Here is a 24,025-nt window from a genome sequence, read left to right on the forward strand (position 1 = left end):
TCGGATAACATGATACAGGATTTTAGTTTTTTTGTCTAGTCTCACTTGAATATAGGTCAATATTAAATAAAGTCTCCTTATGAGTCGTCTTTGGAGAGGACGATGAAACGCATAGAAATGAGAGGCTTGGAGAGTGTGTATACATCACCTCACCCTATATACTGAGATGTGGGATATATGTTTTTTCTATTAGTCACCTATTGACTAACCTTCAGGGGGTGAATTATTGGTATAGTTTTACATTTGGAAGTAATAAAGTTTAATTTTATCTTTTTGTCAGCAAACAAGAGGAATGACAAGAGAAAACCCCTTTAAGATGATGTAATTTTGGTTAAAATGATTCCAACATTCTGAACAAAAAAAGGCTTCTCCCCTAAGTGACGTCTCTGATGTTTATTAACAGTTGATTTCTGAGTAAAATATTTCCCACATTAAGAAAATGTAAAAGGTTTCTCCTCTGTGTGACTGCTCTGATGTCTAACAAAATGCTCTTTCCAGTTAAAATATTTCCCACATTCTGAACAGGAAAAAGGCTTCTCCCCTGTGTTTGCTCTCTGGTGACCATCAATATGCGTTTTCCAGATAAAACATTTCCCACATTCTAAACATGAAAAAGGCTTCTCCCCTGTGTGGGTTCTCTGGTGCTTAACTAAATCTGATTTCTGGATAAAACATTTCAAACATTCTGAACAGGAAAAAGGCTTCTCCCCTGTGTGAGTCCTCTGGTGCTTAACTAAATCTGATTTCTGGATAAAACATTTCAAACATTCTGAACAGGAAAAAGGCTTCTCCCCTGTGTGAGTCCTCTGGTGCCTAACCAATTTTGAGTTATGATTAAAACATTTCTCACATTCTGAACATGAAAAAGGCTTCTCCCCTGTGTGAATTCTCTGGTGAGCATCAAGGTCTGATTTCTGAATAAAATATTTCTCACATTCTGAACAGGAAAAAGGCTTCTCCCCTGTGTGAGTCCTCTGGTGCCTAACCAATTTTGAGTTAAGATTAAAACATTTCCCACATTCTGAACATGAAAAAGGCTTCTCTCCTGTGTGAGTTCTCTGGTGAACAACAAGGTCTGATTTCTGATTAAAACATTTCTCACATTCTGAACAGAAAAAAGGCTTCTCCCCTGTGTGAATTCTCTGGTGAGTAACAAGTTCTGATTTCTGTTTAAAACATTTCCTACATTCTGAACATGAAAAAGGCTTCTCTCCTGTGTGAATTCTCTGGTGAACAACAAAGTCTGATTTCTGATTAAAACATTTCTCACATTCTGAACAAGAAAAAGGCTTCTCCCCTGTGTGAGCTCTCTGGTGCCTAACCAATTTTGAGTTAAGATTAAAACATTTCCCACATTCTGAACATGAAAAAGGCTTCTCCCCTGTGTGAGTTATTTGGTGTCTAACAAGATTCCATTTCTGGTTAAAACATTTTCCACATTCTGAACAGGAAAAGGGCTTCTCCCCTGTGTGAGTTCTCTGGTGAGTAACAAAACATGATTTCCGTGTAAAATATTTCCCACATTCTGAACATGAAAATGACTTCTTTACTTTAGAAGCAGTTTGTTTTTTAATGCCTCTTTTGTGACTTTGATTTTCCTTTATAATCGGTAATGAGTCAGAAGATGGGACCTGTTTCATAGAATCAAATGACAGATCTTTGCTGTGAATAGATGATGGTATATCTGGAGTAATAGCAATTACTTCAGTTGTATCTTGTAGGATCTCAAGATCATCTGATTTAAAAGTTGAAGATGTCAGCTGTCCCTCTGATCTCCTGGTACACTCATCTGCTAAGATAAAAAAAAATATTACTTTTTAATAAAATATCCTTGAGTTTTATATTTTTGAACATTTCTGCTTAGCTTGCCATTTTTGTGGACAGTTTATGTAAAAAAACTTTAATTATTTACCAAGACAATGACAGTTCACAGTCTAATAGAAAACCTTGTTGGATGAACCAGTAGTGTGTGGTGTTCAACTGTTTGTTCATTCTGCCTCCCAAATATCAAATATAAAGAAACCAATCAATGTTATGTAGGTGAAAATAATACCAATTCTCATCTCACAAAAAACAAGTCCCCACTCAGGTCCATCATCTGTCAATGGAAAAAGAGGTTCCCACACTATTAGTGGCTCAAAGGCTGTTGAAAAGCAACAAGGTTTCTATAAACCAATCCAGCAAAATCCGCTCTCACTTCGGAGTCTTGCAGTGTGCGCAAACAACATTTAGGATCCCTGTATTTAGCAATATTATAGTGAGAAGAATCCACTTAATTTGCGGTGTCTCCTGGAGCACAATCTGGGCACTATGTGCTGGGTAAGAAAATGGCAAATGTGTAATTTTCACTCTCCAACATCCACTGCGTGTTAATTCCCAGAAAGTGGCTGTGGCGTCAAAATATTCACTCCTCCTAAGGATTATAACCCTCAGTGAATTAATTTATAAAATGGAATCACTTTATGGGGATTTCTACTATTCTGGTTTTCTGTCATTTAGTTATATTAGGGCTTCTGCATATGGTGTGTCCAATCTCATCTGGGATCTGTTCCTGCTGTCCAGCTGGAGTAATCTGCTCCCTACTTCAGCCAATGGGAAAGTACCACACCCTACTAAAGCTCAAAGCACATGGCCGGAATCTGCCAGATACAGCGCTGTTCTCCTCTGGTTCAGTCCTCTGTGCTCAGCTTGCGGCTTGTGCATTTGTTTCCTGCTGTGACCGTGGCGCGTTTACTGACTACTCTTGTGTCTTCTGATTCTGTATTCTGTCCTTCTGGTTCTGACCCAGCAACCTGACTATTCTTCTTGCCATCTAAAACCACAGAATAGCAGGTAACACCATGGTCCAAGTCAAGGGGTCCCTGTGTAAGTCCAGATTCCATGTGAGGATGTTAAAGGGCGTTAAGCAAGGCAATCCTTGGGATATGGAAAGCAGAGAAGATAGAATCATAGAATCATAGAGTTGGAAGGGACCTCCTGGGCCATCTGGTCCAACCCCCTGCTCAAAGCAGGATTCGCTAAATCATCCCAGTCAGATGTCTGTCCAGCCTCTGTTTGAAGACTTCCATTGAAGGAGAACTCACCACTTCTCGTGGCAGCCTGTTCCACTCATTGATCACTCTAACTATCAAAAAGTTTTTTCTAATATCTAATCTGTGTCTCCTCCCATTCAGTTTCATCCCATTGCTTCTAGTCTTTCCTTGTGCAAATGAGAATAAAGTTGATCCTTCTACAATGTGACAGCCCTTTAGATATTTGTAGACAGCTATTAGAGCCAAGAATGTTCATGGTGGACATCTTTTGAGCTGCCAGGTGACCACGAACAGTGCTCTGAATACATTGTGTCTGCAAACTATTCCAGCTCGATCTGCATTCAAATAGCTAAATGGCGCTCCTTCCCTTCTGAACACTGCCATGTGCCCAGACAGTAGTGTACAAACGTATGTAGGGTATAGTGCGAAGCTGGAAAATAATTTGTAAGATCCATTTGTTTCCTATTTGGCTACCAGCCTCGCTAAAGCTGAAAACTGGGGGCTGGTATTCTCAGACTTGTAAGGGGCCATGGATATTGACCCCCCAGGCTAAAAATAGCAGCCTGCAGCTGCCCAGAAAAGACGCATCTATTAGATGCGCCAATTCTGGTGCTTTGCCCGGGTCTTCCCACTTGCCTTATAGTGATGGCAAGTGGGGTTCATATTTGTGGGGTTGATATCACCCTTGTATTGACAGGTGACATCAAGCCCACAGCTTAGTAATGAAGAGGTGTCTAGAAGACACCTCTCCATTACTAATCCTATAGTTATATGGTAAATAAAGACACAGAATAAAGTCTTTTATTAGAAATAAAACAAAACTCAGTTTTTGTTTTTTACTAAAAAATAACAAACAGAATTCTCACGGTGATCTGCTGTGAAGTGACTTAGCTTGAACTGTGATGACCTCATCACTGACTTTTTCCCACGGTCCTGAGGTCACTGCAGTTCAGCCTGGCTGGAAACCTCGACGATGTCACTGCTGGTCAATGATGTTGCGCTTGCAGCAGCTCATTCACCAGTGGTTCTCTGCCTGCATGGTTGCATCTTGGCACCGTCCAGGTTGAAAACTAATTATCCCCCAGACATGGATTACGGCGTGGGACAGAGCGACAGACAGGTATGGTATATTGTTGTATTTTATTTTTATTGCAGAACGAGGTCTCCGGTGGAAATAGGCGTTAGGTGAGTATAACGGTGTTTGATATTTTTAAATAAAAAAGGAAAACTGTGTTTTGTTTTATTTCTAATAAAAGACTTTATTCTGGCTGTGTCTTTATTTTCCGTGTAACCAGGGCCGGACTGGGAGTGAAATTCAGCCCTGGCATTTGTAAGACCACAGGCCCACGTCTTGTACCCTCTGTAATCTTGCTCTCTAGATCGTCTAATACAGGTCAGCGGCCTACAATCACAACGTTTAGTGTTGTGACCTGCAGAGCTGACAGCCACTGAATTATGGCCACTTTAGATGAGCCGATAATCATGAAATGTGGGATTGTAAGAGCGCGGCTTCCTGATTATCGGCTCATTTCAATAGGTCAGTAATCACCTGATGGAAGGAAAAATGATTATTAGTCACGGCTTAAAAATCCAGGTTCTTGGTGGCACATTGCTCGGGGTAAACAGGACATGCGCTCCTGAGAACAGGACTTTCTACGTGCACAGAACATATTACCAGTCGCTGTGTGCACAGAGAAGTGCGTCCTCCTGTGTGAACAGGCCGTAGAGGACACTGACTGACGTGTATATGGCTGGTCGGTGGTCGTGGACATGCTGGAGCACAGGAATGACAGGAAAGTCTCAGTCAGACGGCCGTTTCTCACGTCCATGTTCTCTCTGTGGTTTTCATTAGTTCTCTTCCATTATAGTCTATGGTGCTGCTCACAGGCTCATGTTCTTTGAGACTGTGTCTCCCCAAATAAAAATCAGAGACATTTTCATTTTTTATCGTTGTCACAGACACAGTCCCCTCCACAAGTCTCTGAACCTGCGCCGATCACAGGCCCCACATAGATCGCCCCAGTGCACACTCTGCGCGGATTAACACTGTGATGTACAGGAGAAGATTTTCATTCATTTAGTTTTTTCAAACGTGAAAATCACTAAAGTTCCCGTCTGGGGGCCGCACCCATCACCGGCCCATGTGTAGTGACTCATTAACCAGGTTATCGCTGCCTTGCCTTCCTTATAGAAGCAGCAGACACTGGACAGATGGTTTTCATGCTGGGATGCCTGTATTTTGTGGCTGCAGAACCAAGGTAAGGGGATGTGCACACATCTTTGTCAGGCGGATTGAAGAAGCGCCACAAACCTGCCGCTAAACATGAACTTAGTGCACGGCAATGGAAAACCACATTGCTGTACCCGCTCCGTCTCTTACGTCTTTTATCTGCTTCAGTGCTTGGAAACTGAGGCCATTAATACAAGTAGCACATTCTGTCACCTGCAACTATAATAGAAACTATCGAGAAAAGACGCCGGTGGCACAAAAGACATGGCGCCTTCAGGTAAAAGACTGGAGACACTTTCCTGAAGCAGCTCTGCCCCCTGAAATAAAACTGTGTGCACATACCCTAGATACAAACACTAGGCTACAGCACCCTGCAAACGCTGAGTACAAGAATCATTCTAAGGCCGGGGTCACACTAGGGTGTGTGATGCGAGAAACAACACCCGGCACTGCAACCGGCACTTGGACCGGAGTGTGCGGCTACATGGATTTCTAAGGATTTATGAAAAATGTTGTCCCAAGCTTGCGACCTTTTATTTAATTCCAAAGGTGCATAAGGACCCCCTTAATCCACCTGGGAGGCCGATTATTGCAGCTAATGATGGCCTTTGTGAAATAGCGTGTGATATTGTGGATCACTTTTTGAAACCTCTTGTGACACAACTGCCCTCTTTTATTAAAGACACTAACGCAGCTTAGGGTCATTTGGAGAGCATTCAACTTACTGAGGAAACGGTACTTGTCACCGCAGATATGGAGGCATTATATTCTTCTATCGGTCATTCAGACGGATTGAAGGCAGTAGAGAAATATTTGAGTCATAGTAACTTGAATGGAGATATGTCCTCCTTTATCTTGAAACTGTTGAGGTTTATCCTTACTCATAATGCCTTCACTTTCGATGGGAAGATATTTTTGCAGCAAAGAGGAACAGCAATGGGGGCCTCGTGCGCCCCCTCTTATGCAAATTTGTTTATGGGGGCCTGGGAATGGTCCATCTTCCAAGGTGAGGAGATCCCTAATGTTGATCGGGTCCACAACTGGATTCGTTATATCAATGATATTTTGTTCATCTGGGAGGGTCCAGTTGTGGACCTTGAGACATTTATGAATGCACTTAATGATAACGATCAAAATATCAGACTCTCTTATAAATTTGGACGAAAGATCGATTTCTTGGATTTATCCATTTCAGTGCTCCCTGATGGAAGTTTGTCTACCACGGTTTTTCGTAAACCAACATCAACTAATTCCTTACTGCATGCGTCCTCCGCTCATCCTAAATCAACAATTCAAGGCATACCAATTGGCTAGTTTCTGTGTATCAGGAGGATTTGTTCGGAAGATCCTCAGTTTGAGGAACAATCCAGTATTCTTAAAAAACGGTTCCAAGATCGAAGATACGGCCACCGGGCCATTCAAAGGGGATATAATAGAGCCAAAAATACGCCAAGAGAATCACTTCTTCACAAAAATCAGCCCCTGGTGTCGTGTGATGAGGGGGGCAAGCAGGTAAGGTTTATTACCAATTATAACAATTATAACCAATTATAAGGTGGCCGGAATTGAGAGGGATTATTGACAAACACTGGAAAATCCTTCTCACTGATCCCATTCTTAAACAATGCTTGCCAGATGCACCATCTTTTGTGGCAAGAAGGGCCCCCAACCTGCGGGATATATTGGTCCACAGTGCATATGACCCCAAAAGAAAAGAAAAAAATAAGAAAAACTCAGAACGTAAGGTGTTTTTCCCTTGCGGGTTTTGCAAGGGTTGTGCTAATATGTAAAAGGGCTTTAGTTTCTCTAACTTTGACCAGTCTAGAAAATTTGACATTATGGTCAATATCACCTGTTCATATAAGGGGGTTGTGTATTATGCAGAGTGTCCCTGTGGAAAAATTTGCATAGGTATGCAGTCATGAGCTCAAAGTTCGTGACCGTGAGCACTGTTTAGACATTCAGAAAGCTAAAACAGCCACTGTCATCAGCTCTCTAAAGACCCTTCCTAGGCATTTCAGGAAGTACCATCAATGTAATTCTAGACTGTTTAAGGTGAAGGGGATTGATATGGTGTTATGTGTTATGATGAGTCACCAAAGGAGGAAAAAACAAAATACTAGCTAAGTCCAGAAAAACCAGAGAGGTTGGCAGCTATCGGATTGCAGACCCCTGAACCTATCCACAACAACTAGCAGTAGCCGTGGGGGGTTCCTACGGTGCCCTAGACCCCTCGATCACAGCCGGAGAACTACATAGCCTAAAGACAGAAAGGGAAATCTAAACTGCCCCAGAGCAGACCCCAAAGCAATAGGCAGCCCCCAACATATAATGACGGTGAAGCAAGATGAAAACACTAACACAGATAGAAAGATAGGTTGAGCAAATGATGGGGCCCAAGCTAACTAAATAGGACAGGATAGGAAAGCCGCTGTCTGCCATCCGCAAAAACCCTATCCAAAATGTGCCAACCGACTGATAGGAAAACAGGCCCTGAAGTCGCTAGGCTTCAAAAGACTATATCAGCACTCAGGTATATTCTGAAGACAGAGCAAAAGATCAACAGATCAGAGACAAAAATGGAATTCAGCTCACCCCCGGCCGGGGATGGCAGAACTCCCAAAAAACAAGGCAAAACAAAAACAAAACTAAAGTGTACAAAGCAGAGCAGAAAAACTTAGCTTTGAGACGCAGGAATCAGACTGGTCTCCAAGAATCCAGCAGGATCACCAGCAAGGCAGAAGGGCGTCGGCTGCCTTATATCCAGTTGTCAATTCCAGCCATCCAGTCATCATCTAGCTGCCCAGGTGTTTGGTAATCAGTCTCACTACCTTCCTTCACCAGAGGAGGGAGTTCATCAGACCTCACCAGTGAAGGGAAAAATGAACTCACAACAGGTGACCCTTGGCCCTAGAGGGGGGGATGTGTCTAAAATACTGGCCAAAAAAGAATGTCAATGGATTTATAGGCTGGGGACCCTCACACCCCAGGGTCTAGATGAAAGCTCTGGCTTTAGCGCTTATCTCTGATAACTTTAGGGGTGGTTACTTTGAGGGTAGGGGGTTTTAATGTGTCAATTAGTTTGTGTGTCTCTCTTTAATTTTATTTATTTTTATGTTTAGTACTCCTGCCTCCACTCCTGTTCATATCGCAGAATGATGTACATCTTTCCTCAGATGGGATCATGAAGAGGATTTTTTACGATGGGGTTTCGTTGTCCTGCACTAATAGATGGATGGATGCCATTATGGATATGAGATTACCATGAGATCTTGTGTTATGCTGTTTTTGGTTGACACCGCAGCAGTGACGCCTTGTGTGACATTATCATCTCTTGTGCTTTGCACTTGAGTGGTGATGTTGCTGAGTGATACCGCTATGTGATATTAATAATACCATTCTAGTACAGCATTCAAATATTATGTATAGTTTTTGATATTGTCAGGTCAGTTAAATACTATAATCAAAAGTCTGATATTGCTGAGGAATATTATCATGTGATATTAATAACAAATGTATTGGTTAATCCTAGTACAGCGTATAAACGTTATATATACTTTTTTGATATTGACAGGGCATTGGAATGTCATAATCGAGTTCATGTTTGCACTAGATATGAATATTTAGACATAGCTCTTTTATCGATTTACTGATACTTTAATTGCACCGTCACTTTATTATAGCTATGTATTCACTAATATGATATGATGGAATTGTGGTCGTGTTATTTCATGCCCACCCATTTGTGGTAGCACGCATGCGTGGTATACGGGGACGGTGGAAAATGCAAAGCGGTCTGTTCATGAATTAGGTGCGCACATCTCCACATAGGACCTGGCGATGCCTTATCATGTGACCGCAAAGTATTATTCCCATTGGACTCTATGTCCCACGTGATGCAGCGCATGCGTCATAAACACCTCAGTATTGGGATTTGAGCAGGACCTTTGGTGTTCATCGCACGCAGGCGCAGCTGATCATTTGGTATAGTGACTATAGACCTATGCTGCGCAGGCGCCACCACTGATCCCCCACAACGGTACAATTGTTTTCTGCGCAGGCGCCAGTAGAGATCTATTATGGTGGACATAGTGAACGCAGGTTTGCGCAACTTTTAATGATTATGCACACGTGGTACTGGTATATAAATCGGATCTCCCCCTGCCCTGACACGCCTCCCGAAGAAGCAGTGCGAAACGCGCGTTGGGGTCGAGGGACGTCCAGGCATCTCCACCCGCATTTACAGGTATAGAATTGTCTAGCCTTTATTATATTCACCGGCATTAATTTTACCTCAATTGAGGTTCATTTTTGGGATAATTGGATATAGCTGCTTTTATGCAGCAATGAAATGTCATAATACAAATGATGTGGCCAGCAAATGTTTTACCATTGCAAGGTGATGATCTGTAGGATATCAGGTGCATTGTTCTTTTACCCCCTTACTTTTTCTTTGGTGAATTTTGGTGTTTGGTGTTTGGTGTTATGTTCCATCACTTTTCATGTGTATATATTTTTGTGTCTTTTTGTGCAATAAAATATAAATTTTTAACAAGTATACACTATTGTGTGGGGTCAACATTTGTTGTTACCACAAAAGTAATAATATGATTCTGTGGTGTATTATTTATGCATGGATTCATGCTTTTTGCGCCAATTTTGTGATTGTATGGACTTCTAAGGGCCAATGCAGACGGCCATATATATTCCCTGATCTGAGAGAATCGGCCAATTCTACTGTACAGCTGACACTTGGATCAGGATCTGACCCGAGTGTCAGCACAGTGTGGTCCGATTGTCTAGGATGAGAAAATCAGAGAACACTGAGGAAAAGATGGAGAACAAACGCTTCTCCATTGTGTCATCGGAGTGCAGTTTGGTGTTTTCCACGCACTCATTGTATTGCATTACTGAGCGTGATCGGAATATCATACGTTAACAATATATAACATATAACGTATGTTCCAACCCCATGGATAGAGACAAACACCTTGGTCGCCTCAGAAAGACCTTTTTGAGTCAGGGCTACCATCCAAGAACAATTGAAAACCAAATTACAAGAGCCACCAGAATATCAAGGAATCACCTGCCACATTACAAAGCTAAAGAAGAGAATAACCGGGAGCCTCTAGTGGTCACCTACAACCCAAATCTGGAGGTGCTAAGGGGAGCGGCACGGAAATTACAACCTTTACTACAAAAAGATGCCCGATTACAATCCATGTTTCCAGACCCCCCACTGCTGTGTTTTAGGCAGCCCCCAAATCTAAGAAGCGTCATTGTCAGAAGCTCCCTGTCCTCAACAGCTGCAGGAACCTTTCCTTGCAACCAGAAAAAATGTAAAGCCTGTCCATTTATAATAACCACAGGCAAGATAAAGATCCCCACCTCACATCAGGACTACAAGATCCCAGGTACTTTCACCTGCATCACATCTAATGGGGTGTACTTAATTATTTGTACTAAATGTCCAACTGGGGGTCTGTATGTGGGGGAGAGCGGGCAAAAACTGAGAATAAGGATGAATTCTCATCGCCACACAATAAGAGAAAAAAGAAGGGATCTACCTGTGGCAAACATTTTTGTATCCCCGGTCATAGCATGATGGACATTAAATTACTTGTATTAAATGGTAACTTCAACTCTCAGAGAGACAGGAGGGTCTGGGAGTATAAATTTGTGACATCTTTTGACACACTCAGTGCAGGAATGAATGTGTCACATGGATTTATGTCTTTTTACATCAATTAAGGAATTTGCTCTTCAGACCTTCTGGGGTCATCACACAACACAGAACTAGACCCCAATCAGAGGGCAATAAAACTTTCACACTCCTTATCTATGAACTCTTCCAATATTTATGTTTATACCTCTCCCATAATGACAATTCTGCTAAATGTCACTTGTCTTATCTATTGCATTATTTCTGTTTTGTTTTGTGTATAAATATGTGATTTTTCAGATGTTGTATTAGTATATCCTGATGAGGAGACCTGAGGAGTCTCAAAAGCTTGCAATGTGTTACCATCTTTTCAGTTAGCCATTAAAAGGTATCAACCACTGAGGACTCTCAATTCTGAATATTCTTCTATCTACACGGTACAAAGATATATATCTTTCCTGTATCAAAGTCATTTGAACAGTTTTGGGTGGAGGAGAATGTTGTGGTCTAGAGGCAAAATGGTGATCATGGTAATACGGCCGGACTACACCACCGATAAAGCAGCCACAGCCGGTGACTGAGAGGAATCTGTGACTTCTCTGCATTCAGTGGTTACTACTCACCTGGGTAGTCATATGTGGGAATCTCCTCTTTACACCACTCATCACCCCTCACATATGTCTCTGTAGTATTAATATGGGTCAGATCTTCACCCTGAAACAAATATTGTAAAAGTCACCGACAGATGGAGAAGTCCCATCTATGATCAGCTCTAATCCTGCCATCTCCACCGTTCTCATTACACAAGTATAAAACACAGAATACTGGTGGATAAAACAAGACTGAGCACAAGACCTTCACAGCCGTCTACACATCATAGGGGAGATCTCCTGACACCTTCTCTCCATCTACCTGATGATCCTGAGGAGCACTGGGATCTTCTTGTTTACAGTCCTGTGGAAGAAGAGGACGGGGACATCTCTCTGGTGTTGTCCTCTTACTGGATAGATCTGGAGGAAACACATACAGGGACTGAATTCATTCTCTACATACAGATAATTATAGGCCGTGTGTATTTAGTCCTATCTATTACCTGGTGATGTGAGGGGCTGGGGAACCTCCATGACATCCTTGTACAGATCTCTGTGTCCTTCTAAATACTCCCACTCCTCCATGGAGAAATAGACAGCGACATCCTGACACCTTATAGGAACCTGACACATACAATGATACCGTCATCCCCGATCCCTTCATAGTGTTACTGTATAATGTCCCAGCATTCCCAGCAGTGTCACCTCTCCAGTCAGCAGCTCAATCATCTTGTAGATGAGTTCTAGGATCTTCTGGTCATTGATGTCCTCATGGATCAGGGGGTGAGGTGGAGGCCCCGTGATTGGGCTCAGGGGTCTTCCCCATCCCTCAGACACAGGGTCCTGACAGTGATCACTAGAGGTCTTCTTCACCACTGTGTATTCCTGGTTATGGAGAGACACATTAATAAATTTCACTACAGACATTCCCAGAGTCCTCACCTCTCCAGTTCTGTCCATCTGTTATTCCCGTAGATAAGAATGATGTAATGTGACGTCATCAGAATCTCTCACCTCTCCAGTGAGACGGAAGAGGATCTCTAGGGTGAGGTGTAATATCCTCTCCGCCATCTTGTCTCTGTCCATATCCATCCTTGATGGGTAAATCAGGAAAATTCTCTTCTGTAGAAGATCTTCACTGAGAGGATCCGATATTGTAGAGACCTGAATGAGAAGAAGATGAGCCGATGTAACATCATAAGAATCCTGTGTAATAATACAATTACTGGAGATAATAGGGGAAACATATGAGGAGATTTATTATCTTACAGGGTTTAGTTTTCTTCCCTGACATCTACTAATAAAACCTATATATTTAGGCCACAGACAACAAGCAGTTTCCTCCTCGGAGTCGGCAGCTGAACACGTTCCTCATAGACTCATCTTCCATAACGCTAATTCTCGTCTCATTACCGACACTGGAATCGGCATTAGGAATACTGCAGGAGATATTCATTACACGCGACATGAGAAATAACTCCTTCATGATGAGGACGACATCTTCATCTTCTACTGCGGCTCTAGAGACAGATGTGGCCAGAGTCGGTCACTGCCTCCATCCCCACCGGCCGTCTATATGAAGGTTTCCCGTCTTCCCCGCACTGGAATCTTCTCTCCCGTTAGATCTCAGCTCTGAGTCACACACAGAAGTTTGAGGCTTTTCTGGAAGAACAGGACAGGAGAGATCTGAGGCCGATGTCTCCATGTACAGGGTTTCCCCTCGGGATAAGAGGCTTTTCGATCCCTTTCCCCCAATTAGAGGGGACACCTGTGGATATCGGGGTCTTTACCGGCTGCAGTCCTGGGGGGATTTACTCGGTAACGTGGACGTTGGACAAACGTCACCATCAATTCCCATCAGAGTGAAGGAACATCGCTCCTCTATTCAGCTCTATGGATCCAGGATGAAATCCACTGCGGCCTCTGCAAGAAAAGAGCGAAGTCTGGTGAGACCCCCGAGGCCGGAGATTTCTACAGTTGCTCTGTGCGCACAGGACCTGTGATGAGGTCACAGGAGGGGAGGAGTCAGGGGTCACATGATCAGGGCCTCAGTGTGTGCAGGACTCTGCTGTGCTGGTTGCCATGGTGCTGGATGAGGGGAAGTTTCTGTGTGGGGTCAGGAGGGGTTTACAGGGTGGATGTAGCAGAGCCGTGTGTGTACGAGGTGTACGGAGCAGAGCCGTGTGTGTACAAGGTGTATGGAGCGAAGCCGTGTGTGTACAAGGTGTACGGAGCGGAGCCGCGTGTGTACGAGGTGTACGGAGTGGAGCCCTGTGTGTACGAGGTGTACGGAGCGGAGCCGTGTGTGTACGAGGTGTACGGAGCGGAGCCCTGTGTGTACGAGGTGTACGGAGCGGAGCCCTGTGTGTACGAGGTGTATGGAGCGGAGCCATGTGTGTATGAGGTGTACGGAGCGGAGCCGTGTGTGTATGAGGTGTACGGAGCGGAGCCGTGTGTGTACGAGGTGTACGGAGCGGAGCTGTGTGTGTACGAGGTGTACGGAGCGGAGCCGCATGTGTACGAAGTGTACGGAGCGGAGCCGTGTGTGTACGAGGTGTTCGGAGCGGAGCCGTGTGTGTACGAGGTGTACGGAGCGGAGCCGTGTGTGTACGAGGTGTACGGAGCGGAGCCGCGTGTGTACGAGGTGTAAGGAGCGGAGCCGTGTGTGTACGATGTGTACGGAGCGGAGCCGCGTCTGTACGATGTGTACGGAGTGGAGCCGTGTGTGTATGAGGTGTACGGAGCGGAGCCGTGTGTGTATGAGGTGTTCGGAGCGGAGCCGTGTGTGTACGAGGTGTACGGAGCGGAGCCGTGTGTGTACGAGGTGTACGGAGCGGAGCCGCGTGTGTACGGGGTGTAAGGAGCGGAGCCGTGTGTGTACGATGTGTACGGAGCGGAGCCGCGTCTGTACGATGTGTACGGAGTGGAGCCGTGTGTGTATGAGGTGTACGGAGCGGAGCCGTGTGTGTATGAGGTGTACGGAGCGGAGCCGTGTGTGTACGAGGTGTACGGAGTGGAGCCGTGTGTGTATGAGGTGTACGGAGCGGAGCCGTGTGTGTATGAGGTGTACGGAGCGGAGCCGTGTGTGTACGAGGTGTACGGAGCGGAGCCGTGTGTGTACAAGGTGTATGGAGGGGAGCCGTGTGTGTACGAGGTGTACGGAGCGGAGCCATGTGTGTACGAGGTGTACGGAGCGGAACCGCGTGTATGCGAGGTGTACGGAGCGGAGATGTGTGTGTGCGAGGTGTATGGAGTGAAGCCGTGTGTGTACGAGGTGTACGGAGCGGAGCCATGTGTGTATGAGGTGTTCGGAGCGGAACCGCGTGTGTGCGAGGTGTACGGAGCGGAGATGTGTGTGTGCGAGGTTTACGGAGAGGAGCCGTGTGTGTACGAGGTGTACGGAGCGGAGCTGTGTGTACGAGGTGTACGTAGCAGAGCCCTGTGTGTACAAGGTGTACGGAGCGGAGCCGTGTGTGTACAAGGTGTACGGAGCGGAGCTGTGTGTGTACGAGGTGTACGGAGCGGAGCCGCATGTGTATGAAGTGTACGGAGCGGAGCCGTGTGTGTACGAGGTGTTCGGAGCGGAGCCGTGTGTACGAGGTGTACGGAGCGGAGCCGTGTGTGTACGAGGTGTACGGAGCGGAGCCGCGTGTGTACGAGGTGTAAGGAGCGGAGCCGTGTGTGTACGATGTGTACGGAGCGGAGCCGCGTCTGTACGATGTGTACGGAGTGGAGCCATGTGTGTATGAGGTGTACGGAGCGGAGCCGTGTGTGTATGAGGTGTACGGAGCGGAGCCGTGTGTGTACGAGGTGTACGGAGTGGAGCCGTGTGTGTATGAGGTGTACGGAGCGGAGCCGTGTGTGTATGAGGTGTACGGAGCGGAGCCGTGTGTGTACGAGGTGTACGGAGCGGAGCCGTGTGTGTACAAGGTGTATGGAGGGGAGCCGTGTGTGTACGAGGTGTACGGAGCGGAGCCATGTGTGTACGAGGTGTACGGAGCGGAACCGCGTGTATGCGAGGTGTACGGAGCGGAGATGTGTGTGTGCGAGGTGTATGGAGTGAAGCCGTGTGTGTACGAGGTGTACGGAGCGGAGCCATGTGTGTATGAGGTGTTCGGAGCGGAACCGCGTGTGTGCGAGGTGTACGGAGCGGAGATGTGTGTGTGCGAGGTTTACGGAGAGGAGCCGTGTGTGTACGAGGTGTACGGAGCGGAGCTGTGTGTACGAGGTGTACGTAGCAGAGCCGTGTGTGTACAAGGTGTATGGAGTGGAGCCGTGTGTGTACGAGGTGTAAGGAGCGGAGCTGTGTGTGTACTCTGTATACCACCATCTTCAGTCACACACCCCTGTGTACGCTGTATACACCCGTATACCCCCAGCTTCGGTCACAGACCCTGCATCTCTCACACTGTAGAACTGACGCCGGACACGCACGGTAAAACTGCGGTCGTCGGTCTCTCATCTCTCGCACTTATACTGATAACATAAGATGGAGTCAGACGAACCCTCCTACAAAACGTGAGAACAAAGTCATTACTACAGGACTGTGTGAGAAAGGGATTTATTCTACAAGAAACGCTGGGGCCACAAATGAGGGAATCCGGGCCCCGTGGCTGGATACTCCGGGTCCCCTGCGTGTTAGGACCAGGCGGGGTCTTTGGCCCTGGAGCTTCTCTACTCGGGATAATGAGACTCTGATCTTGGTCATCCGTGTGGATAATGGAATTACAAAGCTTGTCATAGACTTTCCATGTTAAGCACGGACGGCACATGTACAGCACACGGACGGCTCATGTACAGCACACGGACGACACATGTACAGCACACGGACAGCACATGTACAGCACACGGACGGCACATGTACAGCACACGGATGGCACATGTACAGCACACGGACGGCACATGTACAGCACACGGACGGCTCATGTACAGCACACGGACGGCACATGTACAGCACACAGGCGGCACATGTACAGCACACGGACAGCACATGTACAGCACACGGATGGCACATGTACAGCACACGGACGGCACATGTACAGCACACGGACGGCTCATGTACAGCACACAGGCGGCACATGTACAGCACACGGACGGCACATGTACAGCACACGGACAGCACACGGACTGCACATCTACAGCACACGGACAGCACACGGACGGCACACGTACAGCACACGGACTGCACACGTACAGCACACGGACTGCACATCTACTGCACATGGACAGCACACGGACTGCACACGTACAGCACACAGACAGCACACGGACGGCACACGGATGGCACATGTACAGCACACGGACAGCACACGGACTGCACATCTACTGCACACGGACAGCACACGGACTGCACACGTACAGCACACGGACAGCACACGGACAGCACACGGACTGCACACGTACAGCACACAGACAGCACACGGACGGCACACGGATGGCACATGTACAGCACACGGACGGCACATGTACAGCACACGGACGGCACGTTTACATGGACCCATAGACTTGTATTGGTCCTTTGTCATCTGTGCTGCTGGGAAAACACGGACATGAGAGCAGCACCGTAGGTCAAATAGTGGACACGTGGCATCTGTGATAAACATGACAGGTCGTGTGAAGGGGCCGTACAGTCACATAATAGAAAACATTAGCAGAATTGCCGTCTTTTTCTACATCCTACCTCACAAACAGCAGAATAAAAAGTGATTATTAACAAGTCCTACATGTCCCCCAAACTACTCTGCTAAATCCCCTCTGGCTCCGTGGCCGATGGTTCGGGGGCCCTGATGGTTATTATTCACTTTGCAGCTATAATATAAGGTGAAGCCACAAGACCCCTGCAGACCAGTGCTGAGGCTGACGGAGACCCCCGGAGCCACAAGACCACTGCAGCCCAGTGCTGAGACTGACGGAGACCCCCAGACCTACAAGACCACTGCAGACCAGTGCTGAGACTGACGGAGACCCCCAGACCTACAAGACCACTGCAGACCAGTGCTGAGACTGACGGAGACCCCCAGACCTACAAGACCACTGCAGCCCAGCGCTGAGGCTGACGGAGAACCCCAGAGCCACAAGACCACTTCAGTACACTGCTGAGACTGGCAGAAACCCCCCAGAGCCACAAGACCACTGCAGCCCAGTGCTAAGACTGGTGGAGACCCCCGGAGCCACAAGACCACTGCAGCCCAGTGCTGAGACTGACGGAGACCCCCGAAGCCACAAGACCACTTCAGTACACTGCTGAGACTGGCAGAAACCCCCCAGAGCCACAAGACCACTGCAGCCCAGTGCTAAGACTGGTGGAGACCCCCGGAGCCACAAGACCACTGCAGCCCAGTGCTGAGACTGACGGAGACCCCCGAAGCCACAAGACCACTTCAGTACACTGCTGAGACTGGCAGAAACCCCCCAGAGCCACAAGACCACTGCAGCCCAGTGCTAAGACTGGTGGAGACCCCCGGAGCCACAAGACCACTGCAGCCCAGTGCTGAGACTGACGGAGACCCCCGAAGCCACAAGACCACTTCAGTACACTGCTGAGACTGGCAGAAACCCCCCAGAGCCACAAGACCACTGCAGCCCAGTGCTAAGACTGGTGGAGACCCCCGGAGCCACAAGACCACTGCAGCCCAGTGCTGAGACTGACGGAGACCCCCGAAGCCACAAGACCACTTCAGTACACTGCTGAGACTGGCAGAAACCCCCCAGAGCCACAAGACCACTGCAGCCCAGTGCTAAGACTGGTGGAGACCCCCGGAGCCACAAGAACACTGCAGCCCAGTGCTAAGACTGGCAGACACCCCCAGAGCCACAAGAACACTGCAGCCCAATGCTAAGACTGGCAGAGACCCCCGGAGCATTGGTGTTTGAGCCACGGGGGATTTATCATTTCATGCTAATTATTTTTACATTCTCAGAAATCCCCTGTAGTGTCTGTTCACATTCACCATTTTTGCTGTGGATTGATCTACAGTGTTGGCAGGAAATATTCTGCTTTTTTGCAGCCTTTTCACTCACATTTTTGTGTCCCATTCATTTGAACAGGGAAAAAAACACTGCAGAATCTCTGAAAGATGACAGCAACAGATTTATAAAAAAAAAGTGTCTTCAGGCCGGTGTCCGTGTCTGGCCGGTGTCCATGTCTGGTCAGTGTCCATGTCTGGCCGGTGTCCGTGTTTGGCTGCTGTCCGTGTCTGGCTGCTGTCCGTGTCTGGCCACTGTCCGTGTCTACCCGGTGTCCGTGTCTGGCCACTGTCCGTGTCTACCCGGTGTCCGTGTCTGCCCAGTGTCCATGCCTGCCCGGTGCCCGTGTCTGCCCAGTGTCCGTGTCTGTCCGGTGTCCGTGTCTGGCCGGTGTCCGTGTTTGACTGCTGTCTGTGTCTGGCCGCTGTCCGTGTCTGGCTGCTGTCCGTGTCTGGCCAATGTCCGTGTCTGCCCGGTGTCAGTGTCTGGCCGCTGTCCGTGTCTGGCCGCTGTCCGTGTCTACCTGGTGTCCGTGTCTGCCTGGTGTCCGTGTCTGGCCGCTGTCCGTGTCTGGCCGGTGTCCGTGTCTGCCCGGTGTTCATGTCTGCCCGGTGTTCGTGTCTGGCCGGCATTCATGTTTGCCCGGTGTCCGTGTCTGGCCAGCGTCCGTGTCTGCCCAGTGTCCATGTCTGCCCGGTCTGTGTCTGGTTGGTGTCCGTGTCTGGATGTTGTCCATGTCTGGATGCTGTCCGTGTCTGGCCGGTGTCCGTGTCTGGCCGCTGCACTGGGATAGGCCGGAATAGTATAGTAGACGTCACTATTCCACACAATAGGATATTAAGCCCTGTTCACACTGTGCTTCTGCAGTGCGTCCGGGGGCTCTGCCTGAATCCCTCTAAAATAGGAATCACATAAATCCCCGTTGGGGCCACAGACGGCACTGACACCAGCAGAGGACAAAGGAATTTGTTTTTTTTCTGAAATTGACTGATTTATGTCCTTAGGCCGGTGCACACGATCAGGAATTGACAGCGCTTTGGACGCAGCACATGTCCGCTGCCGGCTATTGAACACAGGTGACTCCACATGTGATCACTGAACCGTGCGGATTCACTGCATACAATACATTGTACGGGTGAGATTTATCGCATCTCCACAAGATAAATAGACATGTTGTGATCTGGAAAGACGAACCGCATGTCCGTCTCTAAGGATAGGGAATGTAGATTGTGAGCCTCATTGGGGACAATGCCACTAATGTCTGTAAAGTGCTGTGGAATTAATAGCGTTATATAAATGAGTAACTATAAATATATAAACTGCGGGGGTTCTGGCCTTTCACAAAATGTCAGCAGAGCCCCCGCAGCACCGTACACCCGCAGCGTAGCGCCACACATCCGAACGACCCCTCATCCCAGCCTGCAGCAACACTCCACTCCTGCCTCCTCCAGCAGCGACCCTGGGACCCCGCTTCACCGCAGTCACCAACCCCGGTAAGTAATTTATTAAAAAAAGTTATTTTCCTTTTCTTCTTCTCAAAATTTGGGGTGCGTCTTATAATCCGGAGCGTTTTATAACCTGTAAAATACGGTAAACTACTGATTCCTATTATGGCGACACTACAATTATAGGACAATATATGCAGCACACATACACAGATACACACTATACATGTACACACATCATATATACTTTATAAATATAGAAACATACACTATATGCTGTATATACAGTACACACACATACTGTGTATATAAAGTATATACACACAGAAACATTCAGTTTATATACAGTATATACAGTATGCTCACATACATATACAGCTTATATATTTACACAATATAGTGCACACATGCAGTATACAAGTATAATATACATACACATACTATATACTGTATGTACATGTATATGTATATATACAGTGGGGCAAAAAAGTATTTAGTCAGTCAGCAATAGTGCAAGTTCCACCACTTAAAAAGATGAGAGGCGTCTGTAATTTACATCATAGGTAGACCTCAACTATGGGAGACAAACTGAGAAAAAAAAATCCAGAAAATCACATTGTCTGTTTTTTTTTTCCTTTTATTTGCATATTATGGTGGAAAATAAGTATTTGGTCAGAAACAAAATTTCATCTCAATACTTTGTGATATATCCTTTGTTGGCAATGACAGAGGTCAAACGTTTTCTGTAAGTCTTCACAAGGTTGCCACACACTGTTGTTGGTATGTTGGCCCATTCCTCCATGCAGATCTCCTCTAGAGCAGTGATGTTTTTGGCTTTTCGCTTGGCAACACGGACTTTCAACTCCCTCCAAAGGTTTTCTATAGGGTTGAGATCTGGAGACTGGCTAGGCCACTCCAGGACCTTGAAATGCTTCTTACGAAGCCACTCCTTCGTTGCCCTGGCGGTGTGATTTGGATCATTGTCATGTTGAAAGACCCAGCCACGTTTCATCATCAATGCCCTTGCTGATGGAAGGAGGTTTGCACTCAAAATCTCACGATACATGGCCCCATTCATTCTTTCATGTACCCGGATCAGTCGTCCTGGCCCCTTTGCAGAGAAACAGCCCCAAAGCATGATGTTTCCACCACCATGCTTTACAGTAGGTATGGTGTTTGATGGATGCAACTCAGTATTCTTTTTCCTCCAAACACGACAAGTTGTGTTTCTACCAAACAGTTCCAGTTTAGTTTCATCAGACCATAGGACATTCTCCCAAAACTCCTCTGGATCATCCAAATGCTCTCTAGCAAACTTCAGACGGGCCCGGACATGTACAGGCTTAAGCAGTGGGACACGTCTGGCACTGCAGGATCTGAGTCCATGGTGGCGTAGTGTGTTACTTATGGGAGGCCTTGTTACATTGGTCCCAGCTCTCTGCAGTTCATTCACTAGGTCCCCCCGCGTGGTTCTGGGATTTTTGCTCACCGTTCTTGTGATCATTCTGACCCCACGGGGTGGGATTTTGCGTGGAGCACCAGATCGAGGGAGATTATCAGTGGTCTTGTATGTCTTCCATTTTCTAATTATTGCTCCCACAGTTGATTTCTTCACTCCAAGCTGGTTGGCTATTGCAGATTCAGTCTTCCCAGCCTGGTGCAGGGCTACAATTTTGTTTCTGGTGTCCTTTGACAGCTCTTTGGTCTTCACCATAGTGGAGTTTGGAATCAGACTGTTTGAGGGTGTGCACAGGTGTCTTTTTATACTGATAACAAGTTTAAACAGGTGCCATTACTACAGGTAATGAGTGGAGGAAAGAGGAGACTCTTAAAGAAGAAGTTACAGGTCTGTGAGAGCCAGAAATCTTGATTGCTTGTTTCTGACCAAATACTTATTTTACACCATAATATGCAAATAAAAGGAAAAAAAAACAGACAATGTGATTTTCTGGATTTTTTTTTCTCAGTTTGTCTCCCATAGTTGAGGTCTACCTATGATGTAAATTACAGACGCCTCTCATCTTTTTAAGTGGTGGAACTTGCACTATTGCTGACTGACTAAATACTTTTTTGCCCCACTGTATATATATATATATATATATATATATATATATATATACTAGCTGAAGAGCCCGGCGCTGCCCGGGCATAGTAACTAACTGTGGTTAGTTATAGCAAATTATAATTATCCTCCATCCCATAGGCCCGTGCCCATATACCCATCATACATATCCTCCATCACATAGTCGAGTGCTCATATACCCATCACACATCCTCCATCCCATAGTCCCATGCCCATATACCCATCATACATATCCTCCATCCCATAGTCCCATGCCCATATACCCATCATACATATCCTCCATCCCATAGTCCCATGCCTATATACCCATAATACATATTCGCCATTCCATAGTCGAGTGCCCATATACCCATCACACATCCTTCATCTCATAGCCCCATGCCCACATACCCATCATACACATACTCCATCCCATAGTCCCGTGCCCATATACCCCATATACCCATCATACATATCCACCATCTCATAGCCCCGTGCCCATATACCCGTCATACATATCCTCCATCCCATAGTCCAGTGCCCATATACCCATTGTGACATCGGCGGCTATGCCCGCCGATGCCCCTTCTAGAGCAGCGCGCACCGCAGCGTTTCCCTACCTGCGCGCTCCCGTCCGGCCTCGCGCCCGTCGTCCACGCTCCCTCACGGCGGCTCCTGGCTTCCGCTCTCTGTCACGCGCTCGCCCCCTCCCGTCCTCTCTCTCCAGCTGTGAGCGGCACTGAGGGGCTGGCCTGGCGCACGCACTTCCGGGGGCTGGTATATTTCAGGCGTCCTCGCTGTTAGGAGGACGCCTGATGATTGTGTAGCAATCTGGCCCCTACAGTGCGTCTGTAGTTAGTCCTATCTCTGCCTATCCTTCCTGCCTTCCTCTGTGTCGTCCTCCCCGCTCTCCCCAGTCTGTCCACGCTCTCCTTTCTTCCATTCCATGTGCCGTTCCCTGTCTCCAGTTCGCCTTGATTCCTCCTCTTGCCTTTCCGTATTGAGTCCTTCCCTGAGCCACCTGTCCCTGCTAGTATTTCTGTCCGCTGCTTCCCCAGGCCTTTTGTTCGTGGAGCCGTCCCTCTTGGTTCCGGCTGTCGCGCCTCCGTCCTCTGTGGTCCTGCCCCAAACGGTCCCTGTATAGGGGTCGGTCTTCACCTGGCGTGCTCGACCCGGGGGCTCCGGATCCGCGATCCAGAGGGTCCACTCTCTGACATAGTTTTCGTCAGCACTACACCCATCATACATATCCTCCATCCCATAGTCCAGTGCCCATATACCCATCATACATATCCTCCATCCCATAGTCCAGTGCCCATATACCCATCACACATCCTCCATCCCATAGTCCCGTGCCCATATACATATCCGCCATCCCATAGTCCCGTGCCCATATACCCGTCAAACATATCCTCCATCCCATAGTCCCATGCCCAAATACCCATCATACATATTCGCCATCCCATAGTCGAGTGCCCATATACCCATCACAGATCCTTCATCTCATAGTCCCATGCCCATATACCCATCATACATATCCGCCATCTCATAGTCCCGTGCCCATATACCCATCATACATATCCTCCATCCCATAGTTCAGTGCCCATATATCCATCACACATCCTCCATCCCATAGTCCCGTGCCCATATACCCATCAAACATATCCTCCATCCCATAGTCCCGTGCCCATATACCCATCAAACATATCCTCCATCCCATAGTCCAGTGCCCATATACCCATCACACATCCTCCATCCCATAGTCCTGTGCCCATATACCTATCATACATATCCTCCATCCCATAGTCCAGTGCCCATATACCCATCACACATCCTCCATCCCATAGTCGCGTGCCCATATACATATCCGCCATCCCATAGTCCCGTGCCCATATACCCGTCAAACATATCCTCCATCCCATAGTCCCATGCCCATATACCCATCATACATATTCGCCATCCCATAGTCGAGTGCCCATATACCCATCACAGATCCTTCATCTCATAGTCCCATGCCCATATACCCATCATACATATC

The 24,025-nt window shown here is 47.1% G+C and overlaps 1 protein-coding gene and 1 pseudogene across 1 annotated transcript; one reads left to right on the forward strand and one right to left on the reverse strand.

Moving 5' to 3' along the window:
* The window catches only part of LOC141074976 (uncharacterized), a 268,806-nt pseudogene that overhangs the window by 31,173 nt on the left and 213,608 nt on the right, over positions 1 to 24,025 (forward strand).
* On the reverse strand, positions 379 to 16,222 carry LOC141074985 (uncharacterized). Its single transcript, XM_073562312.1, has 6 exons — positions 16,136 to 16,222; positions 12,220 to 12,399; positions 12,018 to 12,138; positions 11,837 to 11,934; positions 11,548 to 11,638; positions 379 to 1,789 (listed from the first exon to the last, which is right to left on the reverse strand). The coding sequence occupies exons 1-6, from the start codon at positions 16,220 to 16,222 to the stop codon at positions 432 to 434; spliced, it is 1,935 nt and encodes a 644-aa protein (XP_073418413.1). The 3' UTR covers positions 379 to 431.

This window comes from Dendrobates tinctorius, unplaced genomic scaffold, assembly GCF_039654945.1.
Source record: "Dendrobates tinctorius isolate UK_male_01 unplaced genomic scaffold, ASM3965494v1 ptg000345l, whole genome shotgun sequence".
NCBI classification, from domain to species: Eukaryota; Metazoa; Chordata; class Amphibia; order Anura; family Dendrobatidae; genus Dendrobates; species Dendrobates tinctorius.